This window comes from Drosophila kikkawai, chromosome 3R (genome assembly GCF_030179895.1).
Source record: "Drosophila kikkawai strain 14028-0561.14 chromosome 3R, DkikHiC1v2, whole genome shotgun sequence".
NCBI classification, from domain to species: Eukaryota; Metazoa; Arthropoda; class Insecta; order Diptera; family Drosophilidae; genus Drosophila; species Drosophila kikkawai.
In genome coordinates, this window is record NC_091731.1 from 14,640,516 (window position 1) to 14,661,115 (window position 20,600).

A 20,600-nucleotide genomic window follows, 5' to 3' on the forward strand; every position below is an offset into this window, starting at 1 on the left:
TCGAAATCGAATTCGAAATCGGAAAATTATTATTGGTTTGTGGACCACTCACACTTGGGCAATCGACTAAGAATGGTTATATAATCGGGCGCTAAAGATACAAGGCGAGTGTCCTGCTTAAGAGAGAGTCCTTTCGATTGCAACTTGCACTTGAGCTTTATTATTATTTTGGAGAATGTGTGTCAACCGACGGTTTTTCTTGTTTTCTCTCTTTATTTTTAATTATTATATTATTTTATTGCCAGCGACGTTCTTGTAGGTCCACGCGTCTCCACGTCCCGATTTCAAGTGAACATCGACAGTTCCAAATCGAAATTAAGGCCAAAATATGAAAGCACATCGGTTCCTACCACCAAGATGCGTCTGCTGCCGTGGCCCAAAAGCAGCGCAGCAGCAGCAGCAACAGCAGCAGCAGCACTCACACACACACCAACAGAGTTTGTTGGGATTTTCGAAAATATGGCCGACTTGCTGCTATAGCCTTTATAGCAGGCAGGCAGGAGGAGAAGCCAGAACGAATGGACCAATGAACGACATATAAAAGATAAAAAGATAGAAAATTGGAAATATTGCTCTTCTGCCGACGAATCTATGAATTTTGATGTGTGCGCGTCTCTATATACATATTTTATATAGACTCGCCTTAACATAAATTTCAGATGTGTGTTGGTTCTTTAACAGTTGCCATTTCGAAAAAAAAAATTCATAGAATCGAAAATATGAACAAATTCGAAACTCGAAAGGTGCAAATTCGCGACCGGGGGGAGGTGGGAGGACTTCGGGTCAAAAGTATATACAAGATGATCGTCAGGGAAATAAAATTTATTACTTATTGCAGCTCAGACGACACAGAATTTATTAATATTTTACCATTAGGATCGGAGGGGAAGCGTTTAAAAATAAAAATTGGCCAAACATATAGACAATTCCTATAATTCTATATATTCTTTATTTTATTGGCGTGAAGAACGCAGCGATTTGGCGGCTATAAAACCCATAGAATACAAATATAGTCTTGTTGGTATGCCGAAAATGTGTTAATCATTTCATTTCTATATCCGTGTATAATGTCGTATTAATCGAAGAGTCGTTAAAGTGGTAAACATTCCTTCGCACGCTTTTATCCAATACTTATGTAATGGATCGTTGTATCGTCTGTATCGTTTTTTTGTATTATTTCGTTTGGCAATGCAAAATCAATTTAGTTGCAATTTTCGTAGCATTGAAAATGGAAAATGGTCAGGCAGGCTATGCAGATGGGGAGGGACACTACTGTCAAGCAATTGGCGAAAATCAATCAAAAATATTTTGTGTTGATCTTACAGATGCGTCTCTTTGGCAGCGATTATTGACTAATCAAAATTTACATATGTATACATATGAAAATTAAATGTATGATTTTTGTCTTTGAATATTAGTATAAAAGGTTCTTAGAATTTTAAATAAAATATAATGAAATTAAGTATAAAAATCATTAGTTAAAAGTTAAAATTTTTAAATTTAAAATAGATGCTTCGGAAAAAAGGACCCGCTGACTCATCATTATATAGTTTCTAACCAGCTTAAAGATTCTTTGATTCAGGAAAAATATTATCAAGTTGAGAATTCAAAGAAAGCGTTAAATGTGGGGATACTGCAGGACCCTGTTTACGCTTTAGACCTCTTTTTATTTTTCTAAATTTAATCCTTGAAGTAAAATCTGTTTTAGAAAATTCCTTTCGTTTTTAAAGACCTTTACCATTCAGAGAAAATTTCACAAATTTTTCTCTACATCTTATTAGGGAATTCTTTAGCTTTAAAACCAATAAGTAAGGCAATGCTGCAGTGCTTCTTTTTCTTTTCTTAATTGAAACCTTTAAGCCAAAAATCTGTTTCAGAAACTTTCTACTCAGTATTCGTTTCTAAACAACTTTACCATTAAGAGAAAATATTTATAATTAATTTGCTTTATGAGTCTTTTTGGGAAGCAGTAACCCCTTGTATGCTTTGGACTTTCTTTCCTTTTAATATCTTTAAATTGAGAAACAAGAACTACCTTCTTTTTCTTTACATAATCAGTATCCGTTGCTTATCAACACCAACAATCATTAATTCAGGAGAAAGATACCCTAATCTAAAACTCTAAAACAAAAGATAGGTAAGAGCTGCAGTGTCCCTTGTGCATTTTGGCCTTTTCTGCAGTCGTAAGTCTTAAGCTTTTTTATTATAATTATGTACCCAAGACGAATAAACTTTACAAATGCTTTAGAAAAGGTTCCAATTTTCCGTTCTTATCCAAACGCTCAACGTAAAACACCCTTCAAAATAAGATCCCACAATTTCCGTTCATACCAAAAACCATTTACCCAAAAGATACACAAACATTGCTATTTTCCAGTCAATAAATATTCTTAGTGGCTAATAATAAACATTTTTTGCCCCTTTCATTTGACGGGCAATGAGAAATCAATGCAACTAATGCGCTACAAATCTATGTCATTTGGCCAAAACGAATCATTTACAATAAACCATCTTCAAAGCAAATGGAGCGCAACAAAGAAAACCCAAAACCAAAACCAAAACCAAAACCGAACCGGACCAATCCTCCCACAACAAGGCGTGGTCTTTGAGACCAAAAAACCACCAAAAATCAATTGAAAAAAAAAACCAACAAATGAAACGTGGCGCGGCTTGTGATCTTAATGATGACTCTTGCCCGGCTTCCGTCGTCTTCCTCCGTCGGTCTAGCGGTCAAGCGCGCGAAAATGTTTGAAAATTGCATGGAAGCGTGAAAAATCGAACAAAAATATTTGCACAACACAGAGAGAGAGAGAGAGAGAGAGTGTGTGTGTGTGTGTAGAGTGCAAGTGCTATTCATTGAGAGTGGAAACCTCATTAATCATGCCGAAAATGTTCATTAAATTGCGGTGCAATCTATGTAGCTATTTGCAAACTCGTAAATCGATCAGCAACCCAAAAAACATGGCAAAATAAATTTAGGTAATTACCCCAGGCAGGCAACAATAATTTAATACCCAAATTACTTGCCACGAGTTGAATACAAGTGGCCAAGTCAATGAACGTGTCGGAATGGAAAACAAAAGAAAAATATTCCCACGACAAGAAAAGTGAGATGAAAAATCTTTGTGGGCGATGAACTGCAGAGGCGCAGAACAATACTAGAGACCTCCCAGAATGAAAGGCAGTCTAATTAAGATGTCGCCTGTCAGCGTTTAGCCTGATAAGCCGTCACGGGGCTGTCTTCTCCTTATCCTCATCCTCTGAATAAGAGAAAGAGGAGGAGGAGGAGGAGGTCTTGGGTGCGTTGCCCACTTGTCCATGGGTGTCGTCGTCGTCGTCTCAGCCAAATGCGCCGCATTGCAAAGCAGCATATAGACACATATAGTTGGGATGAGTTTGTGGGTATTTATACTTCTGTATACATTTCACAGATTTACGACACACGAATTATGTATATTTTCGCCTGACAATAGCCCACCTTTATTTATATATTCCCCCCAGAGATCGGATGCGATGCGATGTGTCTGAATGTGTCACTAGAAGATTCTTCTCTAGGTGCTGTCCCAGCTTAAATGGCGCATAAATACTTTCTAGATTAAATAAACCACTCGGCATTTTGGTTTAATTAAAACGCATGCACGGCTAGGTGTCTCTCTTTCGCAAGTGATTAACTTTCGTTCCGAGACATGGCGTCGACGACATTATTATTATGCTTTTCGAATATTATTTTTCATATTTTCTAATTTATATTTTACACTGCACGTACCTGTAACGTTGCCGCCTGTCGTGGGTAATGGTAGTTTCTCAAATGCTACACTCCTGTACGTGGTCTCTGACTTTCCGTTGACGAGTTCGCTCTGAAAAGGTTTTATAATCTTTATAATATTTATCAAAAATATTTAAAATATATTCAATATAAATGAAGTAATTCATGCCAACTGTGAAAAGAAATGTGTTAGAAATTATAGTGTTTCTTCTATCGTTTAATATTTGTGCGAAATATTTAATTGAAATATTAGAGAAATACTTGTGCTCTTGCATCTTAAATTTTTAAAAATTAAAACATAACTTTTTTTTAATATTTATATGATTTATATAGAATTTATAAAGTCTTTAATGAGAAACTGATAAAAACAATAAGTTTTTATTATTTAATTCATTGAATATTATTTTTAAAATTACATTAAAAATATTATACGATATTTTCAGAGTTACTTGCATATTTTACCTTCAAAAATTTTTTAAAATATATGTACTTTTGCTTAAAATTTTTTAAATATTTAAAAAAAATAAATAAAAATATAAAAAGATTGAAAAACAAATTTTATATAAAAATTCCCAATACATATTCCTTATAATAACAAAAAAATCATCTATTATATAGAACTTTGAAAATTTACATTTAAAAAAATCTTTTTTAGAGCCTCTAAACTTTGAAATGTTACCCTGGAAATGTAATTAAAGTATTATACATGCATATTCCTATTTTTCCCCACTATTATCAAGAATTTTCACATTATATATTATTACACAACCCCTTTTTTCGAGTCTTTAAACTTTTAAAAACCCTTTTAAATTGAATGTACCCTTCCCAGAATTTATTTCCTTTTTAAAAAGTACACTGTAAATGTTAGTTGGTTTAAATTAAATACCCTTAACTACCTGATCTAGGATAAAATCCAAAGACCAACTCACCTGCGTTGTCTGCTGTACCACCTTGGTCGTGTGCTCCTCGATGTATTCACTGTGCGAGTATTGTTCGATGCTTTCGACAGCCTGAGAGGGGATAAGTCAATGAGTATGAAAATTGAAAATTAAGAATGCCGAAAATTATTTCGATTGTAAGTTCGAAACAAATAAAACCAAACTATGGTACACACACACACTTGAGAAGAAGCCAATAATAATAATAGATCATTAAGTGGCACTCTGGAGAATGAGAACAATGGCCGAAGAAACTCATATACTTTGCACTTGCCAAGTGAGTTGTGAGGAACTACCATCTACATATATATATCTGTGGAGGAGATCTGCTTATTATTAAATCCAAAAGGCATCGAGTGATATGTGGGGGGAACTGCGAACTGGAAAAGTGTGAAACCAGCAAAGAATTCTAACAGAGGAAGTGGAATTGATTGACGCGCGGACACACGATTGTGCAAAAGAATTTCCACAATTGCAGCTGTTACATAATGAAGGCAGAAAATCAAATGATTATATTTATATATATATATGTACAATGTATGCCTGCATATATCGAAGAAATATCGAAATCATTTCGTGCCATACACTCGCCGTATCCGTGGCCGAAAATCGAAAAAGTCAAAGATACAAATCGCAATAAAATATTTGGGCTATTAATAAGAAAGTGCGCCAATGGGTACGGCCGGCCAATCAATGGACCAGCAAGGAAAATCGAAAATTGCCAGCAAAGCGACAACTCAGATCCCAGATATGATAGGGGAGATCTATCATTCGTATACACTTCTTCACTTGCACTAGCACACTTCTGCTTCCAGACACGGGAACTCACGTCAGGACGAACTATGACTAAGAGGCGGCGGTTAGTGGACGACTAGCTCGGATTCGGCTAAAGACTGCCACTATAACTAGTGTCGTTGTCGTTGTAGTCGTCGTCGTTGGATGCCTCCGTCTCCGTCTCAGTCTCTCTTTATGGGCTTCCTTCTTCTACACTGGCGCTGGCGGCGTTGGCAGCTGAAATCAGCACACCACACTTTGCGCCATATTTTCATTTGGTACACATTCGCTTTTCCTATTTTAATTACTTGCGAATTTTCGTACGATGGCTCTAGCACAAATTCATTTTCATATGCAGCGTATATTTGATTTTGTTGCAACCTGCCGAAAGCATCAGCGGCAGAAAAACCGCAGCAACTATAACAAAAACAGCGGGTAGAACATGCTGAATCAGCGTGGGTTGTCATCGGGGACCCTCCTGCTGCTCTTTCTCCTTTTCCATCTACTAGAAATCATTTAGATGATGCTCTATAAATTACAGTGGCGTAGACCCAGAGGGTTTATGTGGAAATAGTTCGGTTCTTGTATAAAGTCTTCTAAGGATTTAGTTATCAAAGCAAATTAAGAAAATCTTAGTGAATCAAGTAAAAGAACTTTTAAGAAAAATAACTAAAAATCTTGAAAAAATATACAACAATCACACTGGATATAAATCTGATTGTAAAAAAACCAACTATTTGCATATTTATACGATGCTTATTAACTGCTATATTTTAAACAACGGATTTTAGTGCTAGAATCCGTTGGGAATTTCAGTGCAATGCAAGTGGTAAGTCCGCCATTGCTGCAGATACCCCTTGTAAGCAGTAAAAAAATATAATAAATTGATAAAAGAAGGCTTGACTAAATGTGTGAGCAAATAATCTTTATGTAAGTCCTATTTTTCAATTTAGTTATATGATTTTTATTTTTGAGGGAGCTGAGAGCCTTTGCTTGCGTTTGATTGTTAAAAAAACCAAGTATTTTCATAAATATACGATGCTAATGAATAATGAATACAATAAATACCTAAGGTTTAGTGCTAGAATCCGTTGGGAATTTTAGTGTAATGCAAGGGGTAAGTAGTGCAGAAACCCCTTGTATACAGAAAAAAAACATATTTTTATAAAAAAAGGCTTGACAAAATGTGTGAGCAAATTACCCTTATTTATGTCTCATTTTCGTGAATTTACTTATTAGATTCTTGAGAGAGTCACCGCTTGCTTTGGACTTTTTTGTTTTAAACTTTTAGTTTAAACCTTTTCAAATGGAAGTTATATATTTTGCTTTTAAAGGGTAGAAAAGATTAATCTAATAGTTAATATAAAAAATTCTTATAAATCCAAGTAAACCCTTTCCTAAAGCTAGATCTGTAAAAATAACCAAACTGAGGACCTAAGAACTTAACCCTTTCAGGCAGAGAAGTCTCTAGAGCTGTTACCATTTATGTTTCTGGGGTTGTATCACATTCTGTATATTTAATTATACAAATCTGAAGCAATGTTTTAATTCTGCCGAAATGTCAACCACAAATGTGTGAATTGGTATAAACATATTGTTTGCCTAACATTAAAATATTATTATTGGGCAAAGTTGAAACCACAAGCACACTGAAATAGACATTTGGTATATTGTTCCCCTGGTGCGTGTGTGTGCAACAGATCACGTAGACGGCCGTAGACAGGCCCCATAATAATGAAGTTTTTCGTGTCCGGAAATATCTATATGGACGCATACAAAGTTTCCTCTTCCCTTTTTTTTCGAAAATTGAAAAATGCGGATAGAAATTCATTTTTCAGCCAGCTAATTGTGCAAATCTGTTAAACATAAATTTCGTGCGAAAACAACAGACAACTCAATTAATCTTTGGGTTCACGACGATTCTTGGGCGAGCACTCAGACCCGCAGCTGCAAGAGGAAAAAAATGTTCTGTTTCAATATTTTTGGGCACTATGCCCGATATCGCTGACTCTCGCTTGAGATGGCAGTGAGGCGCGCATTGTTGCTGAGTTCCCTGATTCCGGGCCACTATTTATGACCCTTCATTACTCTGGGCTGTCAGGATAAATACGGTTGCGTCATTCTACTTACAGGACGAACCCCAGCTGAAAGAGATCGTTTTTAGGGCAAGTGCAAAGTAAAGGCTCTTCTACGTGGGGTTAGGAACAAATTGTTGTTAAATTAGCAATTATTCAGTGATTAATCAATTGTGTTTTCCTCGTGTCTCGAAGGTGTTAGGTGCGTTCGAATATCAGTCTTCAAATTACAAACAAAGATACAGAAACACACACATAGGGCTAAGAGCTTACAACAAAAGAAAGAAGCATTAAGAATAATTTGTTCATTAAATGCATAATGTAAAACAAAGCGCAATTTGCAATGTGGCATAGCAGAAATAATTTTTGAGAACGAAACAATTTGCATGCAATTAAAATTTGAAAATTTCAGGTATTTAATTCTCTTTTGTTTGAGATTTCATCTTTGTTTGTTTTCTTCTTTAATTCTTTTTTTTTATTTTTTTTTGTTTTTGTCATGTTTTACAATGTTTGCACTTAAATCGTATTCTTTTTTGTTTGCTTCCTTCTTGCTGAGCACTCTTAGTCCATGTTGTGAAAATTGTTTGCGTGTTTTTCCAATCAAAAATTTACACAAGAACTTATAGACAATTCGAGGAGGGGACAGAACACAAACATAGAACAATGACAATGGACTTGACTAGAGGATATATAATGGTAGATGTGGCTGAGCTCTCAACATGGCTTCATCCGTTCTTAAATGACTAGAAAAACGTTTAACGTATGTATGTATATATATAGATAAACATTAAAAATAATTGCTAATTTCCAACAAGTTGTTTCTAGACTAGATTTTGGCTGTGTCTGTTTTTCTTTTCTTTGGTTTTGTTCGAGGACTGAGGATTTCGAAAGAAAAAGTGTGTAGTTCAGGCTACCTTGATGGAGAAGCTGCCGTTGGGTATGTCCTTGCCGCCGAACTTCACGTTGATGTCATAGTCGCCAGGATCGTTCAGCGCGTACAGGATGTCGAAGAAGCCATCCTTCTCGACCACATCAATGTCAACGATCTCGCTATTAAGTTAAGAGAATAATAAATATGTATGTTTATTAAGAACAGAAAGTATAAGAATGTATATCGAAGGGAAAAGTCCGATAAGATATCGAAAATATAGTAGTTTGATTGATCGATATTTTAAAAAATCAAACAATATCGATTTAAAGACACATTTATGTTCGGATAATATCAATATTAAAACGTTAAATATGAATGTCTATCCTAATAAGTCCAGGTATAGCAATGTATATCGAAAGGAAAAGTCCGATAAGATATTCAGAAAACACTATCAAAAGCGATAGCATAATGAAAATATAGTAGTTTGATTAATCGATTTTTGAAATATCAAAAATGTAGTTAAGATTGTTATATCAAAAGTTAATAAATAATAGTACTAAAATATATTAAACATTAATTTAATATTGACATAAAATATTAAACTTATCTAATTTATCAAACAGAATATCGATCTATCATACTGTTGTATATCGTAATATTAAAATATACATTTATAGTAGATGTTAATATATCGATTTATATATAAACTTTGCCGATTTTTATATAAACTTTTGGCAGATATAAATCGCTATTTTCTGATTGCCCTTATCTAGTATAAACGCAGACAGTCCTACCTTCCCTCCTTGTTTGTGATCTTGCAGGTAACAGCTCCATCGCCTGCCTCGCGGGCATCCACCTTCAGGTGCGACTGACTGCCCGACGACTGGATCTTGGGCGCCTGCTCCACCAGCTTGCACTTCTTGGCCTCGCCGGTGGGGAATGCTTCGAGTTTGAAGGGTGAGCCCTCGATCTCCTTGTCGCCGTACTTGATGCTGCACTGGTACGTTCCGCACTCGTCCGGCACAAAGGACACCACATATGTGCCCTTGGTGACTTCCTCCAAGCGCGGCTGCATTGGCTTGCCCTTGGGATTCTTGATGGCCACATTGATGTCCGCCTGGCCGGCTTGTTTCGTATCAATCTCGAATTCGGCAGGCAGAGAGGCAGGCGTTTTCTTCTTCTCATTGACACCCTTCACCTTGACCTTGGTGGGCTCGGACTTGGGGAAAACGGTCATCACAAATGGACTGCAGGGGAAGATTATAATGTGTAATGGGAATTTCAATAAGAGTTGCTTTCCTTGGTCAAATTAAACTTAAATCTATTAAGAATAAATTTAAAGTCCATTAAAAATACTAATTTAAAGCAAATTAAAGTGTTTTTTGATTTCAAAATGATAGTTTTTTATGTCATTTGTACTAAAATACGCTCGCAAGATGGTAGATTTTTATGGCCAACAAAAGATTAATCTCTAAAAATATTTGTTTTCAAATCTATAAATATTTAATGAAGTGAACAAAAATTCTTTAACCTTGGGATCGTTCCAAAAAGTGTTTTAAAAATAGAACTTGAAAAATTGGATGACGGTTCAATAAAACTTATCGAAAAAGCTGGGCATTATTATAGATTTCCAATATTCAAAAACTAAATCGAACTCACCTGCATGGCACCTCCACCTCGGAAAACTTCACCTGGCAGGTGAGCACGGAGCCCGCCTTGGGCGGCACATAGTGCACCGCGTAAATGCTGTTGCCCTTGTCCTCAACGCGCAGATTGTCCACGGGTATGCCCTCGGAGTTGGTCAGCTTGACGGCGATGCGGCCAGGACCAGCCTCGCCCACATCCACGTTGAAATAGGTCGGCACGCTCTCGCGCACCTGACCGTGCTCAATGCCCGGTCCGTAGACCTTTACCTTGCTGGGATCCACCGTCTCCTCGACGAGCACGCGGAACGGAGAGCCGGGTATGTGCTTGTCCGCAAACCGAATGGTAATATCATACTCTCCCGGATCGGTGGCCAAGTAGTCCACGTCACAGCTGCCGTCGCGATTGTCCGTGCAGGTCATCTTGGCCTCCGAGGGACCCTCGATGGCCAGCGACAGGCCGCCGTTGCCCGCACCCTTGGTCTCCACGGTGAACTTGTTCTTCTGATTGGTCAGACCCTTTTCCAGACCCGGACCGTAGGCCTTGCAGCGTGCCGGATCGCAGCCGCTCTTCACGTTCACCACGAACGGGGAGCCCGGCACCGGGATGTTGTCGTACATCAGCTCGATGGTGTGGCGGCCAGCCTCGAAGGGAGTGTACATGATGCGGAAAATGTCATCGGTGGGTCCCTGCACAATCTTGCTGGGCAGGACATGGCCCATGGGATCGAAGATGGCGCAGGACAACTTGCCAGAGTCAATGTTGCTGCCCACCTTGCTCATGTCCACCATGAAGTCCGTGGCGGCATTCATAATAACACCTGGAGAGGATTTCAGAGTTAGTAAGGGTCTACAATGGATTTGGAAATAATAAACATCAAGACAACATCAAACAATATAAAAATGCAATTAGAAGTAATGGTAGAGGGTAATCTATGATAGTACAAAAAGACTCGAGGATACCTTTTTACCTTAGGAATCATGTTTGCATTCTGTTTACTTTTATTTAAACACTAAATATAGAGTTTCTAGAGGAAACGTTCTATGATATATCGATAAAAATATAAAATCGAAAATGTCTTTAACTTGAATATATCGGTATTATCGGAATTTATGATAATTTCTTTATTTTCATTTCAAGTAATGATGATTTTAAACTAGATTGATGCTATTTGGTCAAAATTTGATATATAAAATGAGAATATCGATTTATTACACCGTTAAAATATCGATTTATACCATATATCGACTTTTGTGGCACATATCAATACAGTATCGATATTTCCTTTCATTATTAGCGCTCTCCTTGGCCTTGAAAAGCTATTTAATTTAATAAAAAAAAATGTTTAAAAATTTAATTTAATTTAAAAGCACTCTCTAACCCGGTCAGAGTTAAGGACATGTCTTTTAAAGGCCGAAATTTTTGGAAATAAATAATTTAATATAATATTAATTTAACAGAACAAATTCCCACAAAAGCTATACCTAACGACTCTGGCGATTAGTGTTACTTGTATTAGTTCATATCAAACACAGGAGAAGGACAACAGCAGAACAACAACAACAACAATGGGCGGGCATGGCGAGGCGGCGATTGCTGCAAGCAACCTTGGTCAGAGGTGGTGAGTAGAGCGCAGAAGAGGATTAGATTAGAGCTGGGCGGCAGCGGCAATAGTCGGAACACTCGGTAATTGGCAACTGGAACTCCTCATAGCCTACCATGCGGCTGGATGCCGATGCCACTGACGCGGGTATTCTTCAGATTCGGTACGGGAACGATCAGCGGCTGGAATGGCGAACCGTTGATGTGCCGCTCGTTGAACGTTATGTTGACACTATAATCGCCCGCCTCTGTGGGCAAATAGGCCACATTGCAGGTGCCGTCTCCATTGTCCCGGCAGTTAATGGCCGCCTCACAGGGTCCCTCAACGGTCACGCCCAGGCCACCCTGTCCAGCGCCACGGGTATCGATCATGAACTCCGCCGGCTGACCCACTATGCCGCGTTCTAGGCCAGGACCAAAGGCCTGTACCTTGTTGGAATCACTGCCCGTGAGGCACTGCAGCCGGAAGGGGCGCGGCGTGATCGGGGTGCCGCCAAAGCAGATGCTCAGCAGGTACTCCCCCAGCTGGGTGGGTGTAAAGTTAACCAGAAATCCCTCCGCCGTGGGTATGATGTGGGCCTTTACACGATTGCCCGACGGACTGGTGATGGTCACCGCCAGGTCCGCCTTGGGCAGGCCGTGGGTGATGATCCGGAATTGCTGCAAACTATTCAGGGGCGCGGCTTTTGTTGTTTTTTTTTTTGGATGAACAAAATGATGGTGACTTGGACTTAGACCATGACGCACTCAAGATGGGCACTTCTAAAACTAATTCGCTTTGCCTAATCTACGGATACTTACTGGGCTCCAGTCCGTCCACCTTGATCTTGGACACATCCACCGTCTGCTCCACAACGACCTTCTGTCCCAGTGGAACTCTCTGGCCGCCGTATGTCATCGTGGTGGTGTAGGCACCCTTGCTGGGCGGAATCACCTCCACCGAATAGGTGCTGTCCTCGTTGTCAATGATCCTGCAGGGCACCTCGATCTTGGTCTCCTCGTGGATAACCTTCACCTTCAGCTCTGCATCGCCAGCCTCCCGTGCGTCCACATTGAAGTGAGTGGGCACATTGGGACGCACGCCGGGCTGCAGCCAAGGTCCAAAGGCCTGGACCTTAGCGGCATCCACGGGAACGCCGACATAAACGCGATGCGGTGAGTTGGGCGTGGAAACTCCACCATAGTTCACTGAAAAGACGATTGGAAAATAATCATATAACTTCGTTTTTTATAACCAAAGATCAAGACCCACCTTCAACGGTGTGTGGAACTCCCGAAGTGGGCGTATAGGTGACCTTCTTGGTGCCATCGGGATTGTTCTTCAGTTCCACGGGCAACTTGGTGCCATAGACATCCTGGACGACAACGTCCAGCGGGGCATTTCCCGCCTTGCTGGTGTCCACACTGAAGCTAGTCGGCTGATTGATGGTCACGCCATTCTTCTCAAGTCCCGGACCAGCGGCCTTGACCAGCTCCGGATGGAAGTCAGTGCGCGGCAGGATCTGTGCAATGAACGGCGACTTGGGGATGTCCTCGTTGTCGCACAGAATGTGCACGGCATACTCGCCGACGGCAGTTGGATGATATTTGACAAGGGCAGAGCCATCGCCGTTGTCATGGCACTCAATCTCGGCCTGCGAGGGACCGGCCACGGTGAACCCGAGGGCGCCCGTCTCGCCATTGGTCTCCACCACAAAGGCAGCCGGGTAGCCAATGACGCCACTGCTTAGTCCAGGTCCGTAGGCCACAATCGAGGACTCCTTCTTGGGTCCCACCTTCACCTCGAACGGCGACTTGGGCACCTCCTGGCCGGCAAAGGTCACCATGATCACGTAGCGACCCTCCTTGGTGGGATAGTAGTGGCACTCGTATGTGTTACCATCCACCTTCGATTGCATGACGTTCTGGTTCATGCCGCCCGGACCAATGACGCGCACCTCGGGCACACCCTCGCCGGCTCCCTCGGTGTGGATCTTGAAGTCGGCATCGTCGCCGACGCGAACGCCCGTGGCCTGAAGGCCTCGGCCGGAGGCGCGCACCTTACGCGCATCCGACAGCGGGGCCACCTTCACCGGGAACGGACTGTTCGGAATGGGTGTGCCGGCGTAGAAGACATTCACCGAATGCAGACCCTGCAGAGCAGTCACATACTCGCAGCGCCACGTATCGTCCTCCAACTGACGCACCTTGGCTGCCACCGAGGTCTTGTGGTTGGCGGGATCGATGATGATCACCTCGGGCACGCCGCGACCCGCATCCTTGGTAAGGATGTCGAAGAAGGTCGGCTTCTTGATGGTCACGCCGTTGGGTTGAATGCCGGGACCCGTCACCTTTACCTTGGAGGCATCTCCGGCATGTCCCTCGACCTTCACGGGGAACGGGGACTTGGGGATGTCGCGACCGGAGAACTTTACGGCCACCTTGTGGGGGCCCTCGGCCTTGGGTATGTAGGAGACCGTGTAGGTCAAGTTCTTGTCGTTGTTGAAGCGTACATCAGCCTTCTCGATCTCCCCAGTGGGTCCCTGGATGTCCACATCCACATCACCTGAAGATTTAATGAAGCTTAGAATAGATTTAGGTTTGAAAGGGATATCATTAAGGACTTACCCTTGCCCGCCGAGAAGGTTTCCACGGTGAAGTTGGCCGGGGCTCCGACCACAGGACCAATGGGTTCAATGCCAGGACCATAAGCACGCACTCTGCGGAGGGAATAGTAAGGTATATGTAAGTAAGGGAATATATTAAGAAGGCGTAGGTTGAGAGCTCTACAAAGCCAGTATTTTTGTACAAAGAAACTACATTCAAAATTACTCAAACAGCAGCCCAGCAGCGGGTTTAACTTGGCTTTCAAATGCTTTGCAGAGAAATTGTGAAATATTTACAAGATATTAAAGCATTATTTGATGCTTCTTAAGTATCTTTAAGATATTAAAGCATTCTAGAATTGTTAAAATTAGAATAAAATTTATAAATTCAAAATGAATTCAGTGGCGCCAAGCGGCAACTTGTGGTATTACCAAAGCAAGATATTTTGTGCAACATACTTTTTGGCTGCTTTAGATTTTTCTCAGCAAATAATTTACTTTATTTTTGTGAAAATTGGGGGTATAAAATTTAAATTGAATAAATTAATCATTAATTATGATTTTACTGCCTTGGAAAAAGGAGTTTAAAAGCTTATTTCTAAGCTTTTTCTGTTCCAAAAATTGAGTAAAAGCATAAATAAGTAAAGAGTAAAAGTTGTAAATCAATAAATAAAATAAAATTCTTTTGATGTTAAGCCTGGCTTTAATGGGCTTATTTTTAAGACTAATTATTGCCATTGATCTCCTCTTACGGTCAGTTAAATTCCAAAATTAAATCTCAAACCGTAAAGTTGGTTTTTAAAACTGAAGAGCCGATCAAAGAACGATAAATCTCGGGCCTACGGACGCTGTACGAGCAGAGAGAAGCATGTGATTCCACCAGCTCTTGGGGAGCGCTGCTGGCCAAGCAAAGCAACAAATTAAATACGGCGTCGGCCAAGATGAATGCGTTTAGTGAGCGCTAATTGTAGCCAGCAATAAAAGCCGCTAGCGAGCAGGGCAGCAGAGCAATACAAACAGGAAAGCGGCAAACAGCGGACAGCCTGTCAGGCGGCGTTGAAGTATCCATTAGATACGGATCGCTCTGGGGCTAGCCGGCAACAGTAACCGAAACTCTGTGGTGGAACATTTAAATCATCCAATGCCATAACATAAAGTAGCCGAAAAGAACACAGTCGATAAATTAAAAAGCCGAGAAACAAGCGGCTAAGAACGTAGGCCAAAAAGAAAAGAAGTGGCCCTCAAAAAAGATCAGAACAGAAACAGAAACAGAACGGAAAAGAGGAGGCATGCCGAAACTTACCGCGGCGGAGGAATGCTGAGTTTTGCATTTTTTTTTTAAGGCGTTTAATAAATATATATATACATATATATTGGGTTTATGTATACGGAGCGGATAGGGAAACAAGAACAATATCCAAAATACATTAACAACGGAGGTAGAAATAATATATTGAGAGTTGTTTAGAGAAAGAGAGAGGGAGAGAGAAGAAAGAGATATAGAGTCTGGATTAGAATCATTAAAAGTGCAGGACATTCGAAGGACTAAAGAATAGAATTTGGAATATACTCGAAAAGAAAATACAACGCTGGCTATAGATGGGGCTAGTGGAGACGAACTTCTTTAGCTCGAACTGAAACTGGATTGATTAAAATTAACTTTTCGACTTTTAGGTGTCAAAACAACTTTCAAAGTTATGCCAAAGATTTCCAAGAAATCGAGGAGTTTATGGCTTATCATAAAGTTCTAAGACTTTCTTATACAAATCAGTAGAAAGGCTTCTAGTAGCACAAAGGCTAAGAATATATTTACAAATTTTATTCACTTAAAACTGGATTTTGTTTAAAAAAAAAACATAATTTATTCGAAACTCTAAATTGTATTTGAAAAATCAATTAATTATATAAAAAGAAATTTCTTCCACTTAAAACTGGAGGTTGAAAACACATGTATATATGTTTTAATTCTAAATTTCCATTTAAAAAATCAATTAATGATATTAAAAAGTTATAAATTTATTTCTATTCAACACCAAACCCTTAGTTAAAAACTCAGTTTCGACTTAAAGAAGTTCGTCTAAAAATTCTCAACGTTTCACTTACCTATTGGGATTCGTCTTGGGCCTCAAGGGAGCACCGGTCTTGAGCTTGGAGTTGGGATACTGCGACAGATAGGTCATCATGGACTGCTCATCCACATTGGGATTAACCAGCTCCTCGGGCTTAATCAGCTGACGCACATTGAGCCAGTCATCGGCCAGGCCCATGGCCTCGGAGGCATTCTGGACGGCATCCTTGGGATCCCACATCTCCCAGTCGGGACAGAGACCGGGAGCACAGGCATCCACCAAGGCGCCCACCGCCTTGCCCGTGGTCCAGTCATTGGTGAAGTTGTTGATGGGCAAATCGGGTATCTTGGCGTGGATCCAGTTCAGCAGGCTGTCATAGAGGAGAGTGATTTATATTTTTTAGTTACAGGAGTAACTTTTGGTGGGTTGGCCTGCCAGTTCTTCTTCTTACCGCTGCTTGGGCGTGTGGCCAGAGCCGTTGAGCTGCTTCTCATCGTCACCATCCCACATGGGCATCGATATCGAGTAGTGGAGAATCAGTGTCCATATCAGGCCCAGTATCAGTTTCAGCTTACAGTCCACAATGTCCGAGGAGTCTGCGGAGAAAGAAGGGGTTGGATGATCGGTTTCGGATTACTTTGTTGGCCAGTGGACAAAACCAGAACGTGGACCGTTACCGGTTCGTATACTTAATGTAGCTATTAATTGCCCTGACAACTACAGTGGCTGCAATTGCAACTGTCACTGGCCACACTCCAAAGCGGCGGCTGCTGCGAACCTGTTGCCATTCGACAAGCTGCCAATTATGGCCGGAGATGTCCGCTAACTGTTACAGCCACTTTGCCTGATGGTCAAGTTCAGGGCTGAGGTTGAGATAATGCGCGCAATCAACTTGTCTTGCCGGTTTTCAGCCCGACGCGCGACCTTAAACTTGGCCACAAAAGCCTGCGCTTCGAGCATCTTTTGTCATGCTAAAACGGCCGTCGTTCCCCGTCTTGGGTTTATTGAACCTCGCAGTCCAATCATTAATAGCGTAACACCGCAAGGTGAAAGGCGTGGACATTGGTTCTACTGATTGCCTATCGTCGATTAGTCGACACCTGGAAACCCTTGGCAAATGCATTTGGCACGCAGCACCGACTGAACCATGACGCGATTGAAATTCCGCCTCCGCCAAGCGGGAAAGTTGTCACAGGGAGAAATACATGGCAAAAGCATTTGGCCCAGTTCCCAATTTAAGTTGGATTGGGTTTATTGGTTCTTTTTATAAGCCATAAAGTGAATATTAAATAACAACATAAATCTGACTTTATGAGCTTTAAAGAGATTTCTTGGAGATAAGAAAAGCTCTTAGGAATTTGAATAGTAAAGTTGTTAATTTAATTTATTTATTAAATATGCAGCCACTTTGCTCTATTCCTCACACAAAATCTAAGTAAGGCTCATAACTTGTACCTTGTAAAGGTCTAAAGTAGTACAAAATTGTGCTCTGTGTGGATCTTTGCCAGCGATTGTAACTGAATATGCCAAGTGACGACAGTTCCCTGAACTGACGTACTACCTAAATGTTCTACATTTCTCTTTGTTTTCCCCCCAGAGGGCTTTCTTTCTAGAAGCACTGCACTTTTTCTTTTGTTTCTCCTTTTATTTTTCTTGGCCTGTTCAACGAGCCGTTAAACGATTGCTGATAGAGCCAGCTCTCTTACCCACTTACTACGCCCGCAACAGCAATAACCACTTTTTTTATAATTTTTTTTTTTGCACTGAAATTTGCAAATGGCTTTGTTTACTTGAGTTGCCGGCCACCGGTGGGAGACAGAGAAACCGGCTGGGCGGGTTGGCCTCTCCTAAAAGCCATCAAATTGCCGGTCATCCTCTGCTTTTGGCCATTTAAAATACTTTTACGGTCGACTGACGCCTTGACAAATGAATTAGCTGCCAATCTGTAAGCCCAGCCCGCTGACATATTTATGAAAAATTACTTCAAAGCCAACACTAGTTGCTGTAAAAGCTACACATAGCCAGCTTGAAAGAAAGCAGCAATTAAAACGGCATTGCAGAAGAAAAAAATCACTGAAGATGGCTAAATAAATAAATAGCCAGAAATGATTTGGCTAATTAGGCAGCAGCAGTTGGCATGCCAATCCACGAGCCTCTTCGACAGCCACTGTCTTTTTGGCCAAAACTCCATTCCAACTGGATGTCTGTCTGCGAGTCTTTGTGGTGTTCAAACTGGTTGTCAACCCCGCCAAAGTTTGTTTTTGGCATGGCAGCGCGAACAAGAAAATTTGCTGTAAATTATATAGAAATATGCTAATGTCTGGAGGGGAGAGGAGCCAAAGGAGAATGAAGAACGGAGCACGAGATGCCATAATACGAATATGTAATGCATATTAACCAGGGAGGCAGGCTACTCCAGCTCTAGCTTCAGCTCCATCTCCATCCATATGCATAAGTGTAAAGATCGCGGAGAACGAGTGGAAGAGAAGCTTCTCGGAAGTGGGAAATCTAATCCAAGTAGAACTCTTCTGTTACCATATGCATGATCAAACACAAGTGCGATTGGGGTCAAAGTAATTCAAGAATTCTTGGAATGCAGAAAAGGCAACTAATGCGCATCTATATAACTACGATATTGGTATGTAATAAGTACTTATGGCCAGGAATGGTACATCCAATTAATTTGATAAGAAAATACAGCTATTAAACCTTGAACTGAAATTCTTTTTAAATGATTTTCCATATATCTCAGTCCTTAACAAAATATACAAAAATATCTCATTGAAAATAGCAAGCCAAAAACAATCTAGAAAACCAGGAAACCATCTAATAAACCTATATACAGCCTAGATAACCCCAGAGTTTAGCCAAGATAAGTTTATCTTGTACCCGAAACATGAAGTCACCCCTCAAGGCTGCTTATCTTTAAGTGATCTTGATTTCTTTACCCAACAAGATGCCACAAAGAGCAGTTAATTACTAAAATAATCATTGGAAAGTTCTGGGAAAGTATTGCTCGGATAAACAATCTATCACAATTTCGCTGTCATTGTCCACTGCAATCGGATATGTCCACCCAAAAAAAATAGGAAAAAAATAAAAATAACCAGAGGCAGAGCTCTAGACCAACTACAGAAGCTACACTCGGATCGTTTGGCCATGCCAAATGATGACTTGACATGATTTATGTGCAACGATTCTCGCCTCGTTGCGGCCCCAGAGTTCCAGAGTTATTATGATGTTAAGTGCAACGGCAGAAAAGTATTTAACATTCAGATAACAAGAATGCTGAGGCTGCTGCAGCTCCAGCTCCGATACCGAGGCCACATAGACAGACGTTAATGTTGCTATCCGCTTCCAGTCACAGTCACGGGTAACCGGCTTGGGTCTGGGTCACAGAGTCGCCAGACACGTTCTTGGAGCGGCGGCACGCGCATACCACAGCCCCGGTGCTGGAGTTGGAGTCGGAAAAGCAGCTGTGGCAGCGTCTGGAATGATTTTCCAAACGGAAAAACCAGTTTCCGTTCTCGGTCTGAGGCCAAACATCTATAGAGACGCGCCTAACTGTTGCGTGGCTAATTAAATTAGAGCCCGGGCAGGGCTAAGCTGCAAAAATCGTTGACACTGCTTGGCTTAGAAAGTCGGAGCCTGTCGGCCTCTGCCTGACACTTTAAGCCGCTCAGACTGAGCTCCATTTTCGGGCATATTTTCCTACTATGTGGGTTTTGTCTTTTTGTGTCCCACATTCCTTGTGTGTGGTGCTGGTGTCTTTGTAGTTTTTCACTTGTTTGGGGTTAATTGAGCCGGGTCTGGGTCTCTCCTCTCGGAACGATCTCTCCTAATGGCCGCCAACTTTTGCTAATTTAAATAATTGACCGAAGACCAAGTGGAGAATCTCAACATTCCGGCGCTGCAATGCCAATGAAGCTCTCATAACAACTTAATCTTATCACAATTGCTTTTCGAGTGTGACGACGAATGGTTTGGTTTTGGTTCCCATTCCCATCACTTCTATTTTCAGCCGGTGGATAAGACCCTGAGAGGTTTAGCCAGAGCTCAACGGTGACGTGTCCGGATCGATGGCGTCATATTGAGGCATTGCAAATGATTTATAAAAACACCGGTGAGTACGTGCCGGGTGATCAATGCAAGTATCAGAGTTAAAAGTCGTGTCATTTTTGGGTTCGAGCTATTCAGCTGAAATTCATCGGAAATTCAAGATAGTATTACCTTTCGTTCACAGCTGATTCACCCTTTTGTTGTGATGGGATTCAAC

The 20,600-nt window shown here is 40.9% G+C and overlaps 1 protein-coding gene across 6 annotated transcripts in view; it reads right to left on the reverse strand.

Annotated features, from left to right (window-relative positions):
• cher (filamin protein cher) overlaps positions 1–20,600 on the reverse strand; it is a 47,039-nt gene that overhangs the window by 8,403 nt on the left and 18,036 nt on the right. For 2 of the 6 annotated variants that reach the window (XM_070287159.1, XM_041774356.2), the window contains exons 3-13: positions 16,776–16,920; positions 16,359–16,694; positions 14,278–14,369; positions 12,923–14,215; positions 12,472–12,858; positions 11,787–12,353; positions 10,084–10,888; positions 9,219–9,671; positions 8,468–8,603; positions 4,696–4,776; positions 3,767–3,857 (exon numbers count right to left, since the gene is read on the reverse strand). In XM_070287159.1, the coding sequence (XP_070143260.1) occupies positions 3,767–3,857; positions 4,696–4,776; positions 8,468–8,603; positions 9,219–9,671; positions 10,084–10,888; positions 11,787–12,353; positions 12,472–12,858; positions 12,923–14,215; positions 14,278–14,369; positions 16,359–16,694; positions 16,776–16,920 (4,386 nt within the window). Of the gene's footprint in view, positions 1–52; positions 296–3,766; positions 3,858–4,695; positions 4,777–5,533; positions 5,622–8,467; positions 8,604–9,218; positions 9,672–10,083; positions 10,889–11,786; positions 12,354–12,471; positions 12,859–12,922; positions 14,216–14,277; positions 14,370–16,358; positions 16,695–16,775; positions 16,921–20,600 lie in introns of those variants that run through there. The other 4 variants (XM_017180279.3, XM_017180278.3, XM_017180277.3 and 1 more) reach the window with 3 other exon arrangements.